The 19670-nt window shown below is 42.8% G+C and overlaps 1 protein-coding gene and 1 pseudogene across 1 annotated transcript in view; one reads left to right on the forward strand and one right to left on the reverse strand.

The window, feature by feature from the left end:
* PHF21B (PHD finger protein 21B) overlaps nt 1–19670 on the forward strand; it is a 118537-nt gene that overhangs the window by 86561 nt on the left and 12306 nt on the right. Inside the window, exons 3-5 of the mRNA XM_074227319.1 lie at nt 9888–9980; nt 17863–18210; nt 18594–18734. Of these exons, the coding sequence (XP_074083420.1) occupies nt 9888–9980; nt 17863–18210; nt 18594–18734 (582 nt within the window). The remainder of the gene's footprint in view (nt 1–9887; nt 9981–17862; nt 18211–18593; nt 18735–19670) is intronic.
* Nucleotides 16083–16739, reverse strand: LOC141510903 (small ribosomal subunit protein eS1-like; annotated as a pseudogene).

Below are 19670 nucleotides of genomic sequence, written 5' to 3' on the forward strand. Positions count from 1 at the left end.
TTATCAGTATCAAATGAAACAGAACACATAAAGAGCATCTTGTGAACGCTGAGGTTCCAGATAAGTGATGGCCATTGTAATTATTGTTGTTTTGAGTTAGAAACTTGAATTTCATCTTTCTCTCTGCTACTTCCAAACTCTGGGATTTGGGGTAAGTCTCATCACAATTCTGTACGGTGCATACTTTGTTATTACCCCTTTAACACCCAGCACCACCTGGCATGTCGTTAGCCCTCAATGAAGATTTGTTGGATTGGATGCCATCTGTAGTATTTACCTCCTTTCCTCCTAAGATTACTGGAAAGAAAGAATTTAGAAAATCATAAAACTGTTGAGAATGTCTGCCATGACTGTTAGTAAAAATAGTAATGATGCCCACTAACAAAAATGTCCAAATGAAAGAAGGGATATTTTCATGAAAATATCTATTGAGAAATGTAAGTCTGGTGACCTGCACTGGTGAAAGGTTTAACATGTTGATGAAAGCAAGGATCTTTTGAAATAGTATGATAAGGTTATTATATATTGCCATTTATAAGCTATACTTTGAGGGGTGCACGATTTCGTTAATGTCAGTCAGCACACATTTATTAAGCAGTTAATGTGACACTTCCTTCCAGAGTTGCTGCTCACAATCTGCCTCTGTCTTCCCGCCCTGTGTGATTCTTATTCATATCCTGGCATAAATTCTCATGTTGCATCTTCCCAACTTGTCTCCCTTAAATTCTTCACATATTCTCTTGATAACCGCCCCCCCCCCCGCACTTGGACAAAGGTGAGAGACAGGGTCTGTTGCCCTTCACTCTTACGTCATGGTCAGCCCCTTTTCTGATCACACACTCTGGAGTGAGGCTGGTATACCACTTGAGGCACTTGAGTTGTAAATAGTGAGATACTGTGACTACCACTTGCATTGCCTTTTTTGCCACCTGCAATTTTTATTCTTTGGAGATTATGAGGTTCCAAAAGTCCATGATTCTTTTTATTACTAATAGTAATAATAATAAAAGATTATAAAGCTCAATGTAAATGTGAGTTATTATTATTGATTAATTCCTCCTCATACCCCCTCCCTTATTGGAGAAAATGCCCAAGGCTGTAAGAACCAGCAATTGCTGCCTCTGACCCTGGTGCCTCTTCCCTTCCCCCATGCTCCTTATTCATCCATTCTCGCTTTGTCAGGAGGTTTCCAAGGGTTCTCAGGCCACCCAAGGTACCCTGCAGACCAGGGAGAGGTTAGAAGTTATCTTTGACTTTTAAGGTTCCCTTTTGAAAATTATTATTAAAATGCTTAGAATTATAGATGGAGTCATAAGAAACTCATTTATCTTGACAAAAGTGCTACTATCAAGTAGCCAGCCCTCATAAAATAACCTTTGCAATGATTGTTTCTGCTAGTATCAATAAATTCTGACAAAGTGAGGAAAGGTCAGACATTGCCAGGAAGCATGTCTCTGCCGCTTGTTAATTAAAGGTTTGGAAAAATGTGGTGGGGGCTCGCTCTTTGGTGGGGGGGGACAAGTCTGGGAGAAAAAGGAAGGCTGAAGAGAGCATGCAAAGACAAATGGAATAGAGCCCAGACTGAATGCCATTCAGGCCACTCAATGAACATTTATTAAGTACCTACTTAATAAATTAGCCCTGCTTGGTGCTATGGACGCAAAGACGAGTGGGAGGGGTGGAGAGGAGAGCCAGAGGCAGAGAGAGACATGTACGGAGAGGAGTATAGCACAAAGCACTTTGAGGTCCCACTGTCATGAGGAATGGCAATTCCTTTTTTGGATCTTCCATTTTTCACTGTCTTTTCTGTTATCTAGTTGCCAAATCTCAAGTCACTTTTCACTCTTTCTTTTCCCTGGAAAGAATACTGATTTTTAAAATCAAAAAACTTTGGTTCAAATCTCACTTCTAACAACCACTACCTAAAGCAGCTGCCTTAGGTCTCAGTTTCCTCATTTGTAAATGAAAGTGTTGGGTTGAATGGTCTCTGAAGCCTCTTCCAACTCTAAATCTACAATCAGGTTATCTTCCTGAATCATCTCTAAATTTGCCAACAAGTGATCCACAATGTCCTCCCTCTAATTCTAGCTCCTACACTTACTCTTCATGTGCCCAAAGGCATATGGAGGGCAAGGACTTCATCTCTTAAAGCCTTCTGCTTCCTACAAAATGGGAGCAGTGATGGTTATATTAAAGGTAAATTTTTGTTTGGAGCAAACCCAAACCCATATGGAAATCTATCGTTACACTGATTGTGGGCATCGCTAGCTGTGACATAACTGGATGCTCTTGCATCCAGTTCCTTACCCTACTTTTTCAACGTGATAACCACTGCCTTGGTCCTTGCCTTCATGACTTCTTTCTTAGACTATTGTCACAACATACTAAGTAATCATCAATTGTCTATTCAAATGGAGTTTTTGCAGAGCTCTAGAAATAATCCTATTTCTTCAGAGCTCTGACCTTAACTCTCAGATCCTTCAAGGAATCTACCCTTTCCACACTTAACGTGACACTCAATGATGCCCTACTTGGACTCTAGCTGGCCACTCTGGTCTCGTCTCACCCCTTTTCCTTCACGTGCTTTCTTCTAGCTAATCAGTAGCTCTAAAAGTTTGATGATCTGCTTTGTCTTTTCTCTAAACCTGTCACTGTCACTCCTTTCCACACGCCTGTTGACCACCTTCTCCTTCAGAGCCTATCCACTTCAGTGGCCTTTTCCTTGAAGTTCACCCCATTCCCTCTCCTCTCCACTGGCTGGAAATGATCCTTCTCTCCTTAAGGAAGGAAAAGAACAAGAAGTTATATAATTTTTATTATAATTTATATTTATTATAGCTTATATTATGTCCCTTTACAGATATTATAGCATTTCATTCTCACAGTAATCCTGTAAGCTCAGTGCTATTATTATCATCCCCATTTTTACAGTTGAGGAAACTGCAAGTGACTTGCCCAGGATCAGACAGGTAGTAAGCATGTGAGACTGAATTTGAATCCTAAGTTCAGCTCTATCCACTGAACCACCAGATGCCTCAAATCTTAAATCCCTCAAGTGACTCACATGGACTTCCCTTGTGTCTGGAATTGTCTGCTAATTTAGAATTCCTTGGATATGATTTCACGGAAGGAATGTTAAATATAGAGCCAGAGGACCTGGTTCTCCTATTTAACATCAACCTGTTCCTGGTCATGTCTTGGGCCCTCAGTTTCCTTCTTTGAAAAAAGAGAGAACTCCAACGGACCTCCAAGTCTCTTCCAGTACTAAGTCCTTCGATCCAAGCTGTGAGGGACTGTTTTCTCCTTGGGGGGGGGGGGGCTGAGGCTGTGCCTTTGTAGCTCATATCTTGGCCAAATTAGGTGCAAATCCAAGTGCCCAAACCTGGATTTATCGTCATATAGAATGAGAACATTCTCCAATGGGAAAATCATTATTCTGCAGAAAACCATTGCCAGAAGTGACCAGGGGATAGTGACCTCCAGTCTCTGATCTCTCAGGGTGAACCTGGAAGGAAAGGAAGAAGCATATGACCCTGCCATGGGTCCCATTCTGATGTGTGTGTGACATCACTGGAGCCCTCTCATGGACACTGGCACTAGTACATCTGTGTGACCCTGGGCAAGTCACTTAACCTAACCTCTGTCTGACTTAGATGTTCTCTCCAATTTGGAGAAATTAACAGTCCTCCAGGTTGTTATGGGGATTGAATGAAATCCTAACTGTAAAAACTTAGTAACTGTAAAGAACTGTAGTAGGTTTAATGTAAATAGTAGTTTTTGCTGTTATTATTTCCAGTCAGTGAAGTACGGGTATCCTCAGCAGCTGCTTAAAAACAATAAAGACAAAAGAAAGATTTTTAAAAAGACCTCATGGAATAATAATTGGAAAATCCTCCACAATTCATGTTCCTAAGGGGCATTTTGGTCAGTGGTTTGGGAGAGTCCAACTTCCGAGGAAATGGGGAGAAGCCCTAGTGAAACCAATGCCCCTTTCTTAGGCTTAGGTAGGGGCCCAGATCTTTGAGCAACTCAACACTTAGTTTGATTTTAATTAACTAATTAAAACTATTAGACAGATGGCTCTTTTTCAAATTTAAATAGAGAAGAGAGTCTGAAAATTGGTGAGGCATTAAGCATCTACTCATATGGCATCTCCCATACGGAAAGAAGAATTAGAATCAAGTAAAGCTTTTAATTCAGTTCAATCCAATAAATGTTTATTAAATGCTAATCATGTGTTGGGCTCTGGATATACAAAGGAAAAAATGATCCTTGTTCTCAGAGAGCTTCCATTCTACTAAGCCACTATCTGGGTTTCCTTTGGCCCATCCTGCTCTGGAAAGAGGGTCTGGGCCATACCTTGCTGTATTGGAAGTATGAGGCTAGTCGTAGTGATCCATCTGCTTACTCTCAGCTACTGAAGAGGCTGAAGGTAGTGTGAGTGGACCTTTGAGCTCCAGAGTTTTGAGTTGGAATGTGCTATGTTCACTGCTGCTTCACAACTGTCTCTCTGAGAGAAAGAAATGTCTACATGATAAACATTTCACCTCTGCTGACCTCTGATATCTCATCTCCAGCTACCTTTCAGACATCTGATGCTGGATGTCCAGTAGACAGCTTAAATTCAACACGTCCAAAACAGAATTCATTATCTTTCTCCTAAGCCTTCCCCACTCTCCTATCTTCTCTATTATTATTTAGGGCACTCCAGTCCTCCCAGTTCCTCATTATCCCAAACTGGGAATCATTCTAGTCTTCTCACTGTCTTGCCACACCTCCCTCCCCCCTTCTCTGCCATATCCAATCTGTCTCCAATGCCTATCTCTCTAATATGCTCCCTTTTCTCCTCTGATACCCCTGCTCAAATCCTCATCACCTCAAGCTTAGACTACTGCAATAGCTTCTGGGGATAGGGAAATCTGCCTCCCTCTAGTCTTTCCCCATTTCAACCCATCCTCCATTCAGTCACTGAAGTGATTTTCCTGTCACCCCCTATTCAAAAAACGTCAGTGGCTCCCTATTACCTTTAGGAATGTATACAAAATGAGCTGTTTGGCATTCAAAGTCCCTCATAACCTGCCCCAATTAGCTTTTCGGTCTTATACCTCATTTCCCAACATATACTTTTGAATCTAGGGACACCAGCCTCCTGGCCGTTCCTCAAACAAACTCCTCTGTCTCTATATTCTGGGCAGTCTCTCTGACTGATTACCTGGCCTGGAAGGCTCTATCCTAATGACCTCCCTAGCTTCCTTTAATCACAACTCAGATCTCATCTTCTTCTGGAAACCTTCTCCTCCCCAGTGGACCCTGCTGCCTTCCCTCTGTTCAGTATTATCTCTTTGTCCTGTCTGGGTGTTGTCTCCCCCATTAGCCTGGGAGCTCCTTGAGAGCAGGGAGACTTTTTCTTCTTTTTGGTCCCTCCCGCCTTAGCGGGACATAGTAAGTGCTTAATAAATTTTATTGACTGACTTTTAACATTATAACATTTCTTCCAACAACATATTCTAAAGTCTAAACAATCAACAAAACAAGAAATCAAGCCCCAAGTTTCTAGTACTTGCCAGGTTCTGAGATGTAAATGTCTCACTGAAAATGTCATCATTGGCTTTGCAATTCCATTTTGCCTTTCTGGTGTTTGCCACCAATGTGGAGAATCTCTGTGAGTGTAAGGGAGGAACCAGGCTGCCTAAAGACAGAAATAACGTGTGTTTATATTTGTGTTTTTGTGTGTAGTTCACACTAAACCAGAGCCCATGACTGAGGTGATACAAAGGACAAGGGCTGTGGCCTTTAGGGTGGAGCAATGTGGAAATTTGCCTGCACTGCTGATGTTGGTGAATAGGTTTGATTAGGGTGTAACCAGATTGAAGGGTCAAGGTCAGGTGCAGTCAGTGGGAAGGGGATGGTAGAGTTGTGTAGGAGAGATCAGCTTGCAGAAAAGATGGGGATCTTCCTGGCTTGGGGTAATCCTATGGCCTCCATATCCCCAACTTGGATGGCCAGATGTTTAAAATGATCTCCCTCCCCACTTATTATGCTTTGCATTGGTTTATATACATATCCCCATCTCTCAATTCTTTATATTTGTTATCACATATTCCATTTTAGTAGTAGACAGTTTGTCCAGCCACTCCCCAATGAATGGGCCCCCTTTTTGTTGGCTCTTTGTTATTATAAAAAATGTTGCCATAGATAGTTTTATACACATGAGACTTACCTTTGTCTTTTACCTCTTGAATATATATATATATATTTCTCATACTGGTATCTGTGAATCAAAGTGTTTGTAGTTTGGTGATTTTTAGGATAATTTCCCATTGTTTTAAAGAATGACTGGCCAATTCATGGTTCTACCTAGAGCAGTCTCAACAACATTTCCTAGCTTCATCCTTGATCATCTTTGTAAATAGGATAGCTGTGAAGTGGAGCCGTAGAATTTAAGTTTGCATGCCTCCTATTTATGGTTACTGATTTAGAGTATTCTTTTACATGATTGTTGATACTTTGCTTTTCTCTTTTGATTCTTTTGAATACTTCCTATTCACATCCTTTAACCATTTGTCTACTGAAGAAGATAGATCATGTATTTTGACATTTGTCTCAGTTTCCTCTATATCTTGATATCAGATTGTTCTGAGGTACATTTGCTGCAAGGGTTCTCTCCCTATCCCTACCTGCCTCAATCAATGATTCTAATTTTATTGGCTTTGATTTTCATCATGTGTTTCTGTTTTATGTAATTGAAATGCAACTTTCATTACTCTGTTTTAACTAAGAATTCTCCTGCAAGTATTTGTTCTATGAGGTACTGATTTCTATTCCTTAAATTTTTTGGTGATGTTATTTTTTGCATTTAAATAATATATCCGCTTGAAGTTTAGTGGGGAATATATATTGTAAAGCTTTGGTATGAATTAATTTCTGCCAGACTGAGTTCCAGATTTTCTGGAAGGTTTTGTTAAATAAAAAGTTCTTATTTCAATCGGTGGCATCCTTAAATTGTTTGTTTTAGCTCTTGGCTACTGAGTTCTATGATTTCACGGACCCAGTCTACCATTTCCCCTTTTCTATTTTTAGGCATTACTAAAATTGTTTTTATGTTTTCTGCTTTATGGTATATTTTCCTATCTAACAGTGCTAGATTGTTGACCTTTTGTTTCTCTGATGAACCTTGTTATTATTTTGTACAGTTCTATTAAAATAACTCCTTGCTAGTCTGCTGTGGCACTAAATCTGTAAACTAATTCATTGAGATAAGTCTCTTTTTCTTTATTATATTTCTTTGACCCAACCATGAACAGTTGTCTCTCTAGTTCTTGAAGTCTTGTTTTCTATAGTGTTTTGTAGTTATAGTCACATAAATTTTGAAGATAGGTAGGTTCTGAGATTTTAAAAAAGTTTTAGCTGTTTGAAGTGGAATTTGCTTTTCTATCTTGTTGGATAGAGAATCTATTAATTCTGCTTTTTTTTTTTAATTTCAATGATCTTTTGTACTGGTATTAACTTTCCGGATTCTATGAGTCAACAAATAAATGTCCTGTTGAGAGATTTTTTCTCCTCTATCTCATATTTATTTCCTCATTTTTTCTTGTCTTATTCTCCTAAACTTAGAATTTCTAGAGCTATATCAAATTATAAAGTCGCCATTTGACATCTTTGCTTTTAACTAGGCTTCTATAATTTCTCAATTGCAAATAATGCCAGATCTTAGATTTAGATAGACGTTATTTATCATACAAAATTTGATTCCTCTTTTTTTAATGCCTTTTTTACAAAAATGAAGTCTGTTCTTTGTCAAAGGCTTTTTCTACTTGCATTAACACAATCATGTGGGGGTTTTGTGGTTGCTTTCAGTCCCTTAATTTTCCAAATGAAAACATCCCTCCCTGTCCATATGTTTGTTGTCTCCCCTATTTGAATGTAAGCTCCTTGAGAAAAGGGCTCAGCAAACACTAAAGGCACAATTAATGCCTTTTAAATTCCTTCATTCATTTCAATTTAATTCATTCATTGGGAATATGATTTGTTATGTATATGATTTCCCTGATGCTATACCTGCTCTGTGTTTCTCATATCAATCCAATTGGGTTATAGAGAATCAACTTTGGAATTAATCTAGATGACTCTTGAGCTTCTTTCCGAAGGAAATAATCTGGGAACATTGTTTTAACCTCATTCCTGGGATTTTACATTATATTTCAAAATCAATCTTTGTGGTGGTGTTGGTCTATGGTCTATGTCTCCTTGGTTTAGGGCTATTAGAATGCCATTTGTCTTAGAGAAATTTGGTAACTATCTTTTATCTCTGTTCAGTCAATTTTTGCATTTTAGTATTATTTCAAATTGGAAAAAACTGGAAGCTTTTCCAGAAAGATTGGGAATAAAGCAAAAATATCAAGTAGCAACTTTGTAATTGAAAATGGTTCTAGAAACTCTAGATATAGGAGAGTAAGACAAGAAAAAATGAGGAAAGCAATATGAATAAAGAGGAGGAAAAATATCTCTTTATAGATTTATTTGTTTGCTCATAGAATCCTAAAAAGCTAACACTAACACAAAAGATCATTAAAATAAAAAAACTGCTGAATTACCAGATTTTCTCTATATTACTAACAAAACTCAAATTATGTTCAGTTAATTTTCTTTGTATGCCTAATTAAATTCATTTAAAAGTCCATTTATACCAGGAAATTTGGGGGGGGGGGGAGTTCCTTTATATTTTGTTCAGTTTTGCATTGTTATTTAATGCAATTTCTCAATCTGTTAATCTGGTTATTCTAGTTTTTGTAAATGTTCATCAGTTTCATTTAAGTTTCTGCTATAATCAGCAATTATTAGAGTAAAACAATTCCAAAACATTTCTTTTGTTTCTTCTTCATCTATTGTGAATTTTCCTTTTTCCTTTTGGTAATTTGACTTTTTTTCTTATTAGAACTAAATCATTAAATCAAGTTGATTGTTTTGCTTATTTAATTAGTGTTTGCACAAAACCAGCTTTAAGTTTTATTTATCATCTCAATGACTTTTTCTTGTAAATTTTCAAATTTGCTCATGTTTTTGGTTTTTAGAATTTATATGTTATGATTATTTAGTGGTTTTTAATGTCTTGCTTCTCTAGTGTTTGGTTTTAATCTACATCCCTTCTTACCCTCTTTTGTTGATGAAAATGTTTAGAGAAATAGAATTCCCCTCGAGGACCACTTTGGCTGCATCCCAAAAGTTTTGGTATGCTCTCTCATTGTTATTTATTATTTCCATGATTTGTCCTTTGGCCCATTTATTCTTTAGAATTCTATTATTTAGTCTTCAAATTAGTGTGAATCCTTTCTTTAAATTCCTCATGCTGATAATAATCTTATTATATTGTGACATATAGAGGAGGTATGTATTTCATCTTTGTTTTTGAGTTCTTTATATCCCAGCACAAAATCAGTTCTTGTAAGGGTGGAATGCAGTGCTGAGAACCATGTAGATTGCTTTCAATCCCCAAAAGTAATTGCTAGTTCTATCATATTCACTTTTCCTAAAATCCAGACCCTTAGTTGCTTTCTTACCTTTCTGTTAAACTGCTCTTGATCCGAATTTTTAACTGTTTCCTTAGTTCATGACTTTTCTAATCCCCCTGGAGTGGAGCTCTTCTCTCTTCTAAGGTACTCTTCCAGCTCTGCCATTCCGTGCCCCATCCCTTGTTCTCAGACCTCTCCCATCTCTGACAGCCCCTGTATTGAGGCACCTCCCAGCTCTGCCATTGCCCTTTACTGAGGCCCTTCCCAGTGCTGACGTCCTGTTCTGGACCCTGGATGAGGTGGTTCACTGCACCCACAGACACTTGACTTTGGCTCCTCAGAGTTCTTATTCTCTGTTGTCTCTGCTTCCTCCTACAGGCTTTGGGCACCATTGCGGCGGTGCCCATTAAAGTTCCTCAGGTCAGCTCCTTGCACAGGTTGGCGGGGCAAGGACCAGCAGCGCTACCTCAGGTAAAGGACAAGGCTTTCTTTGTGGATGTCTATTTCCCCTCTTTTTCTCAATGGTGATGTGACCCCTCACCCTGGAGCTTCTGGGAGTCACCCTGCAACTGCCCTAATTCCAGGACCAGGGTACCTTTTCCCTGAAACCTTGAGTGATAAAGGTTATACTCAGACTTGTCCAGATCAAGAGGTATAAGAAAGGAGCTGGATGCTCCGTGATGTGGCAGACGAGTTGAGAAAGCCCAACAAAGGAAGTGTTGCCAAGTGGGCAGAGCCAGGACTCACAGGGCTTTATGTTTTACCTACTAATCCTTTCATTTTGCAAAGGAGGACACTGAGTCTGAAGTGGGGACTTCAGTAGCGTCACACATGCACCTAATCACAAAGTCTGGATTTACAGTTTGGAATCCTCTCTTCAATTTGTTCCTCTCTCTCCATGTGCTGAGTGGTTCCCAGACTGGAATGAATGAGTCAGCCCTTAGGAGCTGGAAGTGACCTTCAAGGTACCCTGGGCCACCCTGTCTGCAGAGTGGCATAGAAAGCCACTGAGGTTCAGAGAGGCAAAGCCAATGCCTTCTGTTCACACTGTCAGAGCTGGCCTCCCATTCTGGACCTCTAATTCAAATCCATCATTCTCTTCATAGTATCACCGTTGAATTTTGTCAATCCCCATGACCAGCCTGGGCCCTGCAGAGGATGGACGGCTCCCTCCTCCATTCCTATCCTGGGGGATGACTGGTGGGCTTCTGGAGGGAACATCTGGGCTGTCCATGGCCTAATTCTGTGCTCCCAAGCTTGGTATCTGTTTCTTCTGTCCATTGCCCACAAGAACCAACATTTGTGACTCCAGCCACACCTGTAGTCCTGGAGGCTCTGTGTGTGTGTGTGTGTGTGTGTGTAAGGATATGGGTGTGGGTGTGTCCATGCTTGTGCTCATGCTCCCGTGTGTGTGTGAAAGTGTGTATATTGGTGAGGAAAGGGCTGTTGATGGATGTCTCCATATCTCAAATCCATCCTGTAGTTGTTGAAGAGCTAGAGGTGACTCTGGGGGGGACCCCTGGTCCTTGTCACCTGTCCCATTTCCTAAATTCCTGCCCCAGCTTCTCTCTTCTATTGGGGAGGAAGCTAGTATGGTGCAAACAACTCTAGGTGACAGGTTGGGAGAGCTTACACTCCTAGGGCCTCCCAGGTCCCTCATTTTCAGTCTTGTGATTCTAGCTTTAAAAGAAAAAAAAAAGGTGAGACCCTGGACAAGTCACTTCCATACTTTGGGTCTCAGTTTTCTCTTGTGAGAAATGGCAGCATGAATTCCTGCCTTGCCTACACTGCAGGGCTATTTAAAGGAGAAAACATGGGTATGTGTACCCATGGGAGCAGTGCTGTTCTGTCATATCTGGCCCTATGTGATCCCATGGACAGGTTTTCTTGACAAGGATTACTGAAGTGGTTTGCCATTTCCTTCTCCAATGTGTTCCCATATTACAGGTGAAGAATGGAGGCAAACAGGGGTTAAGTGACTTGTCCAAGGAAACAGAGCTAGTAAGTATTTGAACTCAGGTCTTCCTGACTTCAGACCTAGCACTTTATCCACTGTGCCACAGCTGCGCAATGATGATGATGATTTAGCATGTTTACAAGGAACCTTCTCCACAATAGCTCTGAGAAGTTGACAGCATAGTGTGTGTGAGCCTAGTTACTCTGGGGAATGGTAGAAAGAATCCTCCATCCACAGTCTGGGGAATTGAATTCAAATTCTGACTAGCTATGTGATTTTGAGCCAGTTGCTCATTTGTAAAGGGAGTGGGAGATCCCTGATGAATCTCTATGCACAATCCCACTATTCTGTGACTGCATTTTACTAGTGGGAAGTTGAATGACTTGCCTGAGGCCACTCAATCAGCCCAAGCCCATCCCTCTGACTCTGGGTCCTCATGATTCTGCCTCGTAGCCTCCTTAGACACAGCAGCTCCCTGACAAGAAAACAAGTCACTCTGGGAAGCATCCCTTACACTGTAATCAATCACAAGCATTTAATTAACTATTGACTGCATGCCAAACCCTGGGAATACTCAGCCCAAAACAAAATAGTCCCTGCCCTCAAGGGGTTTCCATTCTAATGGGGAGTGGGGGAACAAAATGCACACGTAGAATCATAGATGGAATCTATGGGAAATGAATGCAAGGGAATGTGAGAGGAGAGAGGGGACATGCCACCTCTTGGGGCTCAGGACAGTCCTCTAGAAGGAGGTATTTGAGGTGAGTCTCAAAGAACAAGAGGAATTTGGAGAGGCAGAGGTGAGGGGTGAGAGCATTCCTGACAGACCCTAAGATGAAGATCAGCCAAGAGTCAGCATTGCTGAATCATAGGGGACGTGAGGGGAGGCAAGTGCAAGAAGGTAGGCAAAGGGGGAAGGAGTCAAGTTGTGAAGAACTTGAAGTGCCCCAAAAAAGTCAGCTGCTCCTATTAGAATGGGAGATCCCTGAGGGTATGGACTGTTTTCTCCCTTTCCTTGTTTCCCTAGTTCTCAAAAGCCCACTTGATACATAAGTTCTTAATTGATGCTGATTGGCTAATAAATATTTCATTCTAGAGGGGCCGCATGTACAAGGCCTAATAGATGGCGCCTCATGGTGCCAGGTGGCTAGGGTAATCAGGGGAGACTGCCTGGAAGTGGGGAACTAGGGCTAGATCTAGAAAATGGAGGGGAAAGAGACTTCCTCTCAACTAGTGGCCCTGAGATAAACGTGAGACAGATGTGTCCATTTGGTCACTTCGTGCCATTAGGGAAGATTTTCCTTGGAAAAATCTCTAAGAATCATCTTGTTCCCTCCTATAGCTTTTGTCTGGAGAAGCAATGAGTTTCAAATGATCGCCAAGTCACTTGGTGTGCTGTGGAATCACTGCTAAATAGGAAAACTAACAAATATTAATTATGAGATTGCTGTTCAGTGCAAACAGTAATTAGATCTTGAAACCTCCCTGTCTCCATAAGCCAGCATCCCCAGGAACCCATTCTCAACAGCTCTACCAAGCTGAGAATCTTAGAAGCCACGAATCTCAGCCTCAGACTCATGGTAGCAAAGTCTTTTGGAATCTTATTTGCTCAAAGTCTGGCTCTTTCAAGCCTAGAATCATCAACCTCTCCTCTAGCCCCATCAAGGCCCTAGAAGCAGCCTCTAGGGACCACAGAATCTTAAAGCAGAGACTTGGCATTTTAGGGGACCACATTGTCTTAAGGCAGAAACTTGATGTCTTAGGGAAGCACAGATTTTTAAGGCAGAGGACCATGGAAGTCCACATCTTCCATTCTAAAAGACAGCGATTAGGGCCACGGTGGAAGACGTTAGTCACGTCCTTTCCATATCTTAAGGGCAGCTTGTGAATTATTATGTTGGAGAAAAAGATGTCTAGTGACTGGTCCCTGATTGTCCTGAGCAGGTCCTTGGGGAGCACTTTGTAGAGAGGCTGTGACTTGAAACTTTTATATTGGGAAGCATAGCACCACAGAATTGGAGAAGAGGGACTGTTTAATTCTGTGTGTTTGTATGGTTTTTGCCCAGTCTGGTGGTTGGTGCTTGTTACCTGACTGACAAAGATGCCTAATAAAAGTTTGTGGCTTGATTGGAACAGAGCCTTTCAAAGATGGGAGAAAACTTAAAGCATGGTATATAAAAGTTGGGCCTTAGAGATCATCTAAGAGATAGCAGAGTGGATAGAATGGTGAAGTAGAGTCAGAAGGACCTGAGTTCAAATCCTGCCTCAGAAATTTAGAAGCTGGTTAAGTCTGGGCAGCTTACTCTACCTCTCTGTGTCTCAGTTCCCCCAGATCCACAGATCCCAGGAGGATCAAATGAAATCATATTTTCAAGAGCTATGGAAATCCCAGCTCTCCTTTATTATCGCCTAGTCTGTCTGACCTTTTCATTTCCAGATGTGGTAACCAAGGCCCTGTGAGAGAGAAGGGACATTGCTTAGGTCACTACAGAGTCCAGACTTGAATCTATCTGATTCCCTATCTCCTGCCCTGCTCCCTTGAGGAGATAGCTGATGACTTAGGAAGAGAACACTGATCAGGAAGACCTGTGTCCAAATCTGGGCTTTGTCGGGTGTAATTAGTCATGTGATCTTTTACCCTCCGTCTACACCTACCTCCCAGGGTTGTGATGAGGCTCAAATGAGCAGATTTGCACTTGATAAATGTGTATTTCCCCTTGCTTCCATTCCTACCCTTCCCACTTCTTTGGACGTAGCTCTGAGCCCCAGAGAGCCCCCACAGGTGCTGGCCTGGGCCACAAGAGCGCAGGCCGCTCTCACTCAGCCTTTGGCTGCTCAGGGTCGCTGTCCATGGAGGGTAGGTCCTGCCAGGAAGGGGCCGCGAGGGGTGGGAGCTAGTGACCATCGGGACCTGGCCAGTTTCCTAGGGCCAGGGGAAGCACAGCCTAGCTGGGCTGTTGGCCAGGGTGGATGTGCCCCCGGAAGGCTGCCACTCCATCAGTAAGACCACCCTGGGAGTGCCGAGATCAGCACTGTCAAGGCTGGGTACAGAAATGCTGACACTGCTGAGGGCTTGGCAATGGGAACTGGAGAGGCTCCCAGGGTACAGATTGAGAATCTAGACTGCTGCCAAGTCACTGGACAACTTTTCCCTCCTCTGGGGCTCAGTTTTCTCTTTTGTAAAAACAAACAGGTGAGGACCAGGGATTCTCTGAGATCCTTCCCTCATTGGGATTCCAGGTTCTAAGGTCTCTGGACAAGCCCCCCCACCCCTACTCCTTTTCAGAACTCACTTCACTCTAATTTTCCCCAGCAGTTTTTATTGAAGAGAGTTTTTAAACCCAATAGCTGGACTCTTTGGGTTCATCAAACAGCAGATTACTAGAATCATCTCCTGCTTTTGCACCTAGTGTATTCCCCTGATCCACCACTCTATTCTTAGCCAATACCAGACAGTTTTGATGGTTGATGCTTTATAATATAATTTTAGATCTGGTAGGGCTTAGTCACCTTCTTTTGCACTTTTTTCATTAAATCCCTGGAAATTCTTGATTTTTTGTTTCCCCACATGAATTTACTTACAATTTTTTCTAACTCATTAAAGTAATTTTTTGGAATTTTGGTCTCACTTTACTCTAAAAACAAAACTCATTAAATGTACCCTTGGCACAGCTTTGCCCCCTAGCCTTAGGAAAGTCTCTTCCTCTCTATGGGCCTTACTTTCCTCCTCTATAAAAGGACCCAAGATGAAGTCTAAGGCTCACATGGGATCTCATTGTTAAAATAAAAAAAAAAAAAAAACCCTTAATCCAGGGCCTGAGATGTATTAGGTGCTAGAGAAACACAGATTCCTCCCTCCAAGGCTCCTATCCACTCTAAACTCGGATTTTTTTTTAATATAAAGAGATATGACCCCTCCCAGAGACACCAGTATCTTTGGGGAGTCTGGTAATTCCCAGGGCAAGGCCTCGGTCAGAATTGTGGGACCCCAGCTCTCTTCCTCCTTTCCCTCCAGCTTCCTCCTCTTCTGATCAGATATTCCTCACTGTTCCCAACCCCCTATTTTCATGGCTTGTTTGTTGTTTTTTCCAAGTCATTCCTGGTGATCACTACAACCAAAGGTTTTATTAATAATATTAAGTTAGATTAATGGGGGGTACAAAGCTCTTTCTACACCCTGACCCCCTGAAAGTGCATGTTACAAAAAGCCGTTGTCCCTGTGGGAGACAATGGGCACAGAAAAGAGTAAGAGTCAGGGAACCCTGGATTCAAGTCTGACTTATGGTATTTACTAGCTGTGTGCTCTGATCTCCTAATATTAAAGTTGGGACTGCATTGATGCTGCTCCCACCCTCATGGGGCTTCTGTAAGGCTCAGAGTAGAGCTAGGCAAGGGTTAGGGCTAGGATAACACGCTTTACACATTTTTAATTTTTCTTCTGCTATTATTTTTATACCTTTAAAAGCTCTTGTTTGGAGTCAGGAGTACCTGGGTTCAAATCCAGTCTCAGACACTTAATAATTACTTAGCCGTGTGGCCTTGGGCAAGCCACTTAACCCCATTTGCCTTGCAAAAAAAAAAAAAAACCAAACCTAAAAAAAAAAAAAGCTCTTGTTTTAGGTAGATTCTTGCACTGCTGGTTCAGAACTGTCGGCCCTTCTACTTTGGGGCTCGCTTTATCTCCAGAGCCACCATCTTCATTGTACAATTCTATTAGCTTTCCCAATTCAAATATGGGCTTCTTGAGCAGTTTTTTGACTTTTTGAACATCATGGATAAGGTAAATGACCTGGCAGGCCTTTTCTAGGTCTTTTCCAATGCTATTGAATTAGTTTAACAACAGCTTCTTTGTCTTAAGTCTTGATTTTCTTCTGAATTTCACCAGTCTGTTGTGCTGGGCATAAGAAGTCTGATGCATGTGGTTGTTTCACTTTTTAGTAAAACCAACCAGGGTGGAAAAAGGAGCCATTGCTATTTTTTTTTTTTTTTTTTACCACGAAGCACATCTTATCCCAGGTAAAATCTAGTCCATGGAAATGAAGAAAACAATTTTTACCCTGAAGATCTTTAGTAATTAATTTGAACTTACAAAGAGTAACCTCATCAATCTGCAGATCAGCCAAGCTCACTTCAAAAGCTCAATCCTTGAGCCCATCAGAGGCAATTTTTATTCTTGGAGTCCTTGGAACCAGTGTCTTGCTAGTGTGAATGGTGGACATAGCTACAGGATATCAATCCATCTTCGAAAATGGATTTCTTTGACTCCTTTTTTGCCACTTTGATGAGATGCTTGTTTTTACCCACCCCCTTGATCCCACTCTGAAAGCCCAAGGATATTTGCTATTATTAATAGACCCATGATCTAATTGGTATGCGGTGCCCCCCACTAAGTGAATGGTTGCCATCAATGTGAGAGGGTAGACTAGCTCTCCCTAACAGTCTGTATTCTAATGCCCGTCTAGCTCTGACATAGATAGTATCAGAGAGGCTGATCCCACCCAAATCACAGCCAGAATAAGGTCTTCTTGGGTAGCTGAGTGGTACAGTTGAATGGAAGACCTGGGTTCAAATCCTATCTCTCTCAGCTGTGTGACACTGGGCATATCACAACCTCTCTGTGCTTCAGTTTCTTCATCCATAACACTTACCTCACAAGGTTGTTGTAGGTTTGAAGCACTGTGTAAGTGATGTTTGTTACTATTCTGGTGGGGGATATAAGCAGAGGCTCAAAATGAGAGTCAGTACATAGGAAGCAAAGCAGCCCTGCTCCAGGCATTTTGAGAGAGAGGTAGGGTGTGAGTGAGCACATGGGGGATCAGGATGAGGGTCCATGCAGAAGGTGGGGCCTGAAGAAAAAGGGGAACTCTGGGAAACTGAGGTGAAAAGGTGCTTTCCTGGCCTGAAGGATGGTCAGTGCCAAGGAATGGATGGCACCCTGGATGGGCCAGTATGGTTGCATTGTAGAATTCATGGAGAAGATTTTGGAAGACAGGAAAGAGAAGGGGGAGAAAGGTTGGAGAGATGAAGGGATATGGCAAGGATACCTTGCTTGGATCCCAGAGTGTGGAAAGGAGAATTTTCAAAAAGGCTGGAAAGGTGGGTTGGGGTGCCCCAGCAAAATTTCAAGCTCTTGCCTGTCATTCTAGGATTTCCACAAACTGATGCCATCCTCCCCTCTTGGATCCACCCCAGGCTAGACAACTATGTTCCCTTAGCATCCATTGGTCTCTCCAGTCTCTTTGCCTTTGCTTATCAATTCCCTATTCCTGAACTGCCTTCTCTGGCTCTGTCAGGACTTTTTTTGACTCCTGTAGGCCCTTTTATGAATGCTTACAAATGCAGAATGCTCTTTGTTGATCTGCTCCCATGGGTGAGTATGGATCTACCTTTTTCCAGGTCAGGCCAAAGACCCTGATTCCCGACAGCCTTCCCATCTCCCCATGCCGAGAGCGCCCATCCAAGCAGACGCCAACCTTCCAGAAGGCCACTGTTGTCAGCATCAAGAACCCCAGCCCGGCCCTCCCTACTGCCAACAACACCGTCAACCAACCTGTGGTGGAGCCTGCTGCCCTTACGTCCCCCCTAAGTGGAGCTGGGGTTGCCTATGCCATCATCTCCACATCCCCCAGCAATGCTGCCTCTCCCATCAAACCCAGCTCTGCCACTGCCGCTGCCACTGCCACTGTTTCTATGGTCAGCGACAGCATCAAGGTCCAGCCTCTCCTCATCAGTGCCGACAACAAAGTGAGTGAGCCTGGGCTGGTGATGCAGCCCTGCCCACCTACCTTGGGAGCCACAAGGGGGAAGGGACCTGGGGAAGGTGAGCTGAAGGGCAGAGGGATCAAAGATGCAATATTGAGCAAACCCCCCCAAAAAAACCTGGGTTCAAATCCTGCCTGCAGTCCAGAAATTGGTTCTTTTGGATCAAGAGAGCTGAATTTATTCTTATAGATGCAAGGTCGAAGAGGCCATGTACTAGTGGTCTGTGACCTCAAGTAAAAAAAGTCCAAGTCTAGAGCTTAGAACAGTTAGAGTGGGATGGTGGGTGGATCTTAGGCCAGAGATCATAAGAGCTGACAGGGCCCTTTGAATGTGCCTCATCATGGTGGTCCATGCCTGCCTTTCAGGTCATCATCATTCAGCCTCAAGTTCAGACTCAGTCTGATAGCAAGGCCGAGGCACAGAAGCCTCCAGAAGAGTTGCCTCAGGGAGCCCCAGCCTCTAAAAAGAAGAAAGAAGTATCTCCTGATGTCCAGGAGAGTCCAGAGGTCAGTGGGCCCTTCATCTCCCTGCTCAGGCTCTGTGTGTGTGGTGGGGGTCTGGGGGGCATCTCCTTTTCCTTCCCATCCCTACTGGAATCACCAAGAAGAAGAAGAAGAAGGGGGTGGAAGACAGAGACCAAGAAGTTTTTTACCCCCATACCTGCCCTCTTCACTTGTGAGGTGCAGGATAAAGGAGGTCTTGGGGACGTCAGCATTCAGGATCCTGATCACCCTTTCAAGGGCACTCCAGGAGAAAGGGCTCTGACCTTTGGCAGAGCCTGCCCAGTCATCTCTTGGGGACACTCACAGGAACAGGTCTGACATTAACCAGTCCCTGGCCCCCCTCCCTCCTTTCCTTGTCCATGGGCCCCTGGTCCCCAGTAAGGCCCACTCAACTTTTACAAGCTGGCAGCTTCAAGTAAATGAGGGACTAATTCTCCGAGAATTGCCTGCTTTTCCTGACCTGGGGAGTCCCTGTTCTGGAACACATCACAGAACCTCTGTGACATGGGGATAGATATTGGGGATCCCTGCGTCCCCACAGCTTGTGACCTTGCAGCCAATCAGGAGATGTCCATATTGAAACTTAGCTAGACTACTTCCACGCTCCAAGATCTTCTGGTGTGGCAGGCGCTGATAGCCAGAGTGTAGGGTTGGGTGTCGGATCTCAACCAGCTCTGACCCTCCTGTTCCAGGTTCCATCCCAGCTGACTTTCCCTGATCTAAATTCACTCCCGGCTCCAAAGTCTCTGTTTTCAGACCCCTCCACCCTGGTCTTCCCTCATCTAAGGGCCCTCCCAGCTTCAACCTTCTTGTTCTGAATCCCCACCCAGCTGTGCTCTTCCTTGTTCCAAGGCCCCTCCCAGCTCTGACATTCCATGTTCTTAGCTCCCCACCAAAAAACCAATTTTCTCTGTTCTGAGCCCCCTCTAGCTCTGACAT

The sequence above is a fragment of the Macrotis lagotis genome, chromosome 2 (genome assembly GCF_037893015.1).
Source record: "Macrotis lagotis isolate mMagLag1 chromosome 2, bilby.v1.9.chrom.fasta, whole genome shotgun sequence".
Lineage (NCBI taxonomy): Eukaryota > Metazoa > Chordata > Mammalia > Peramelemorphia > Peramelidae > Macrotis > Macrotis lagotis.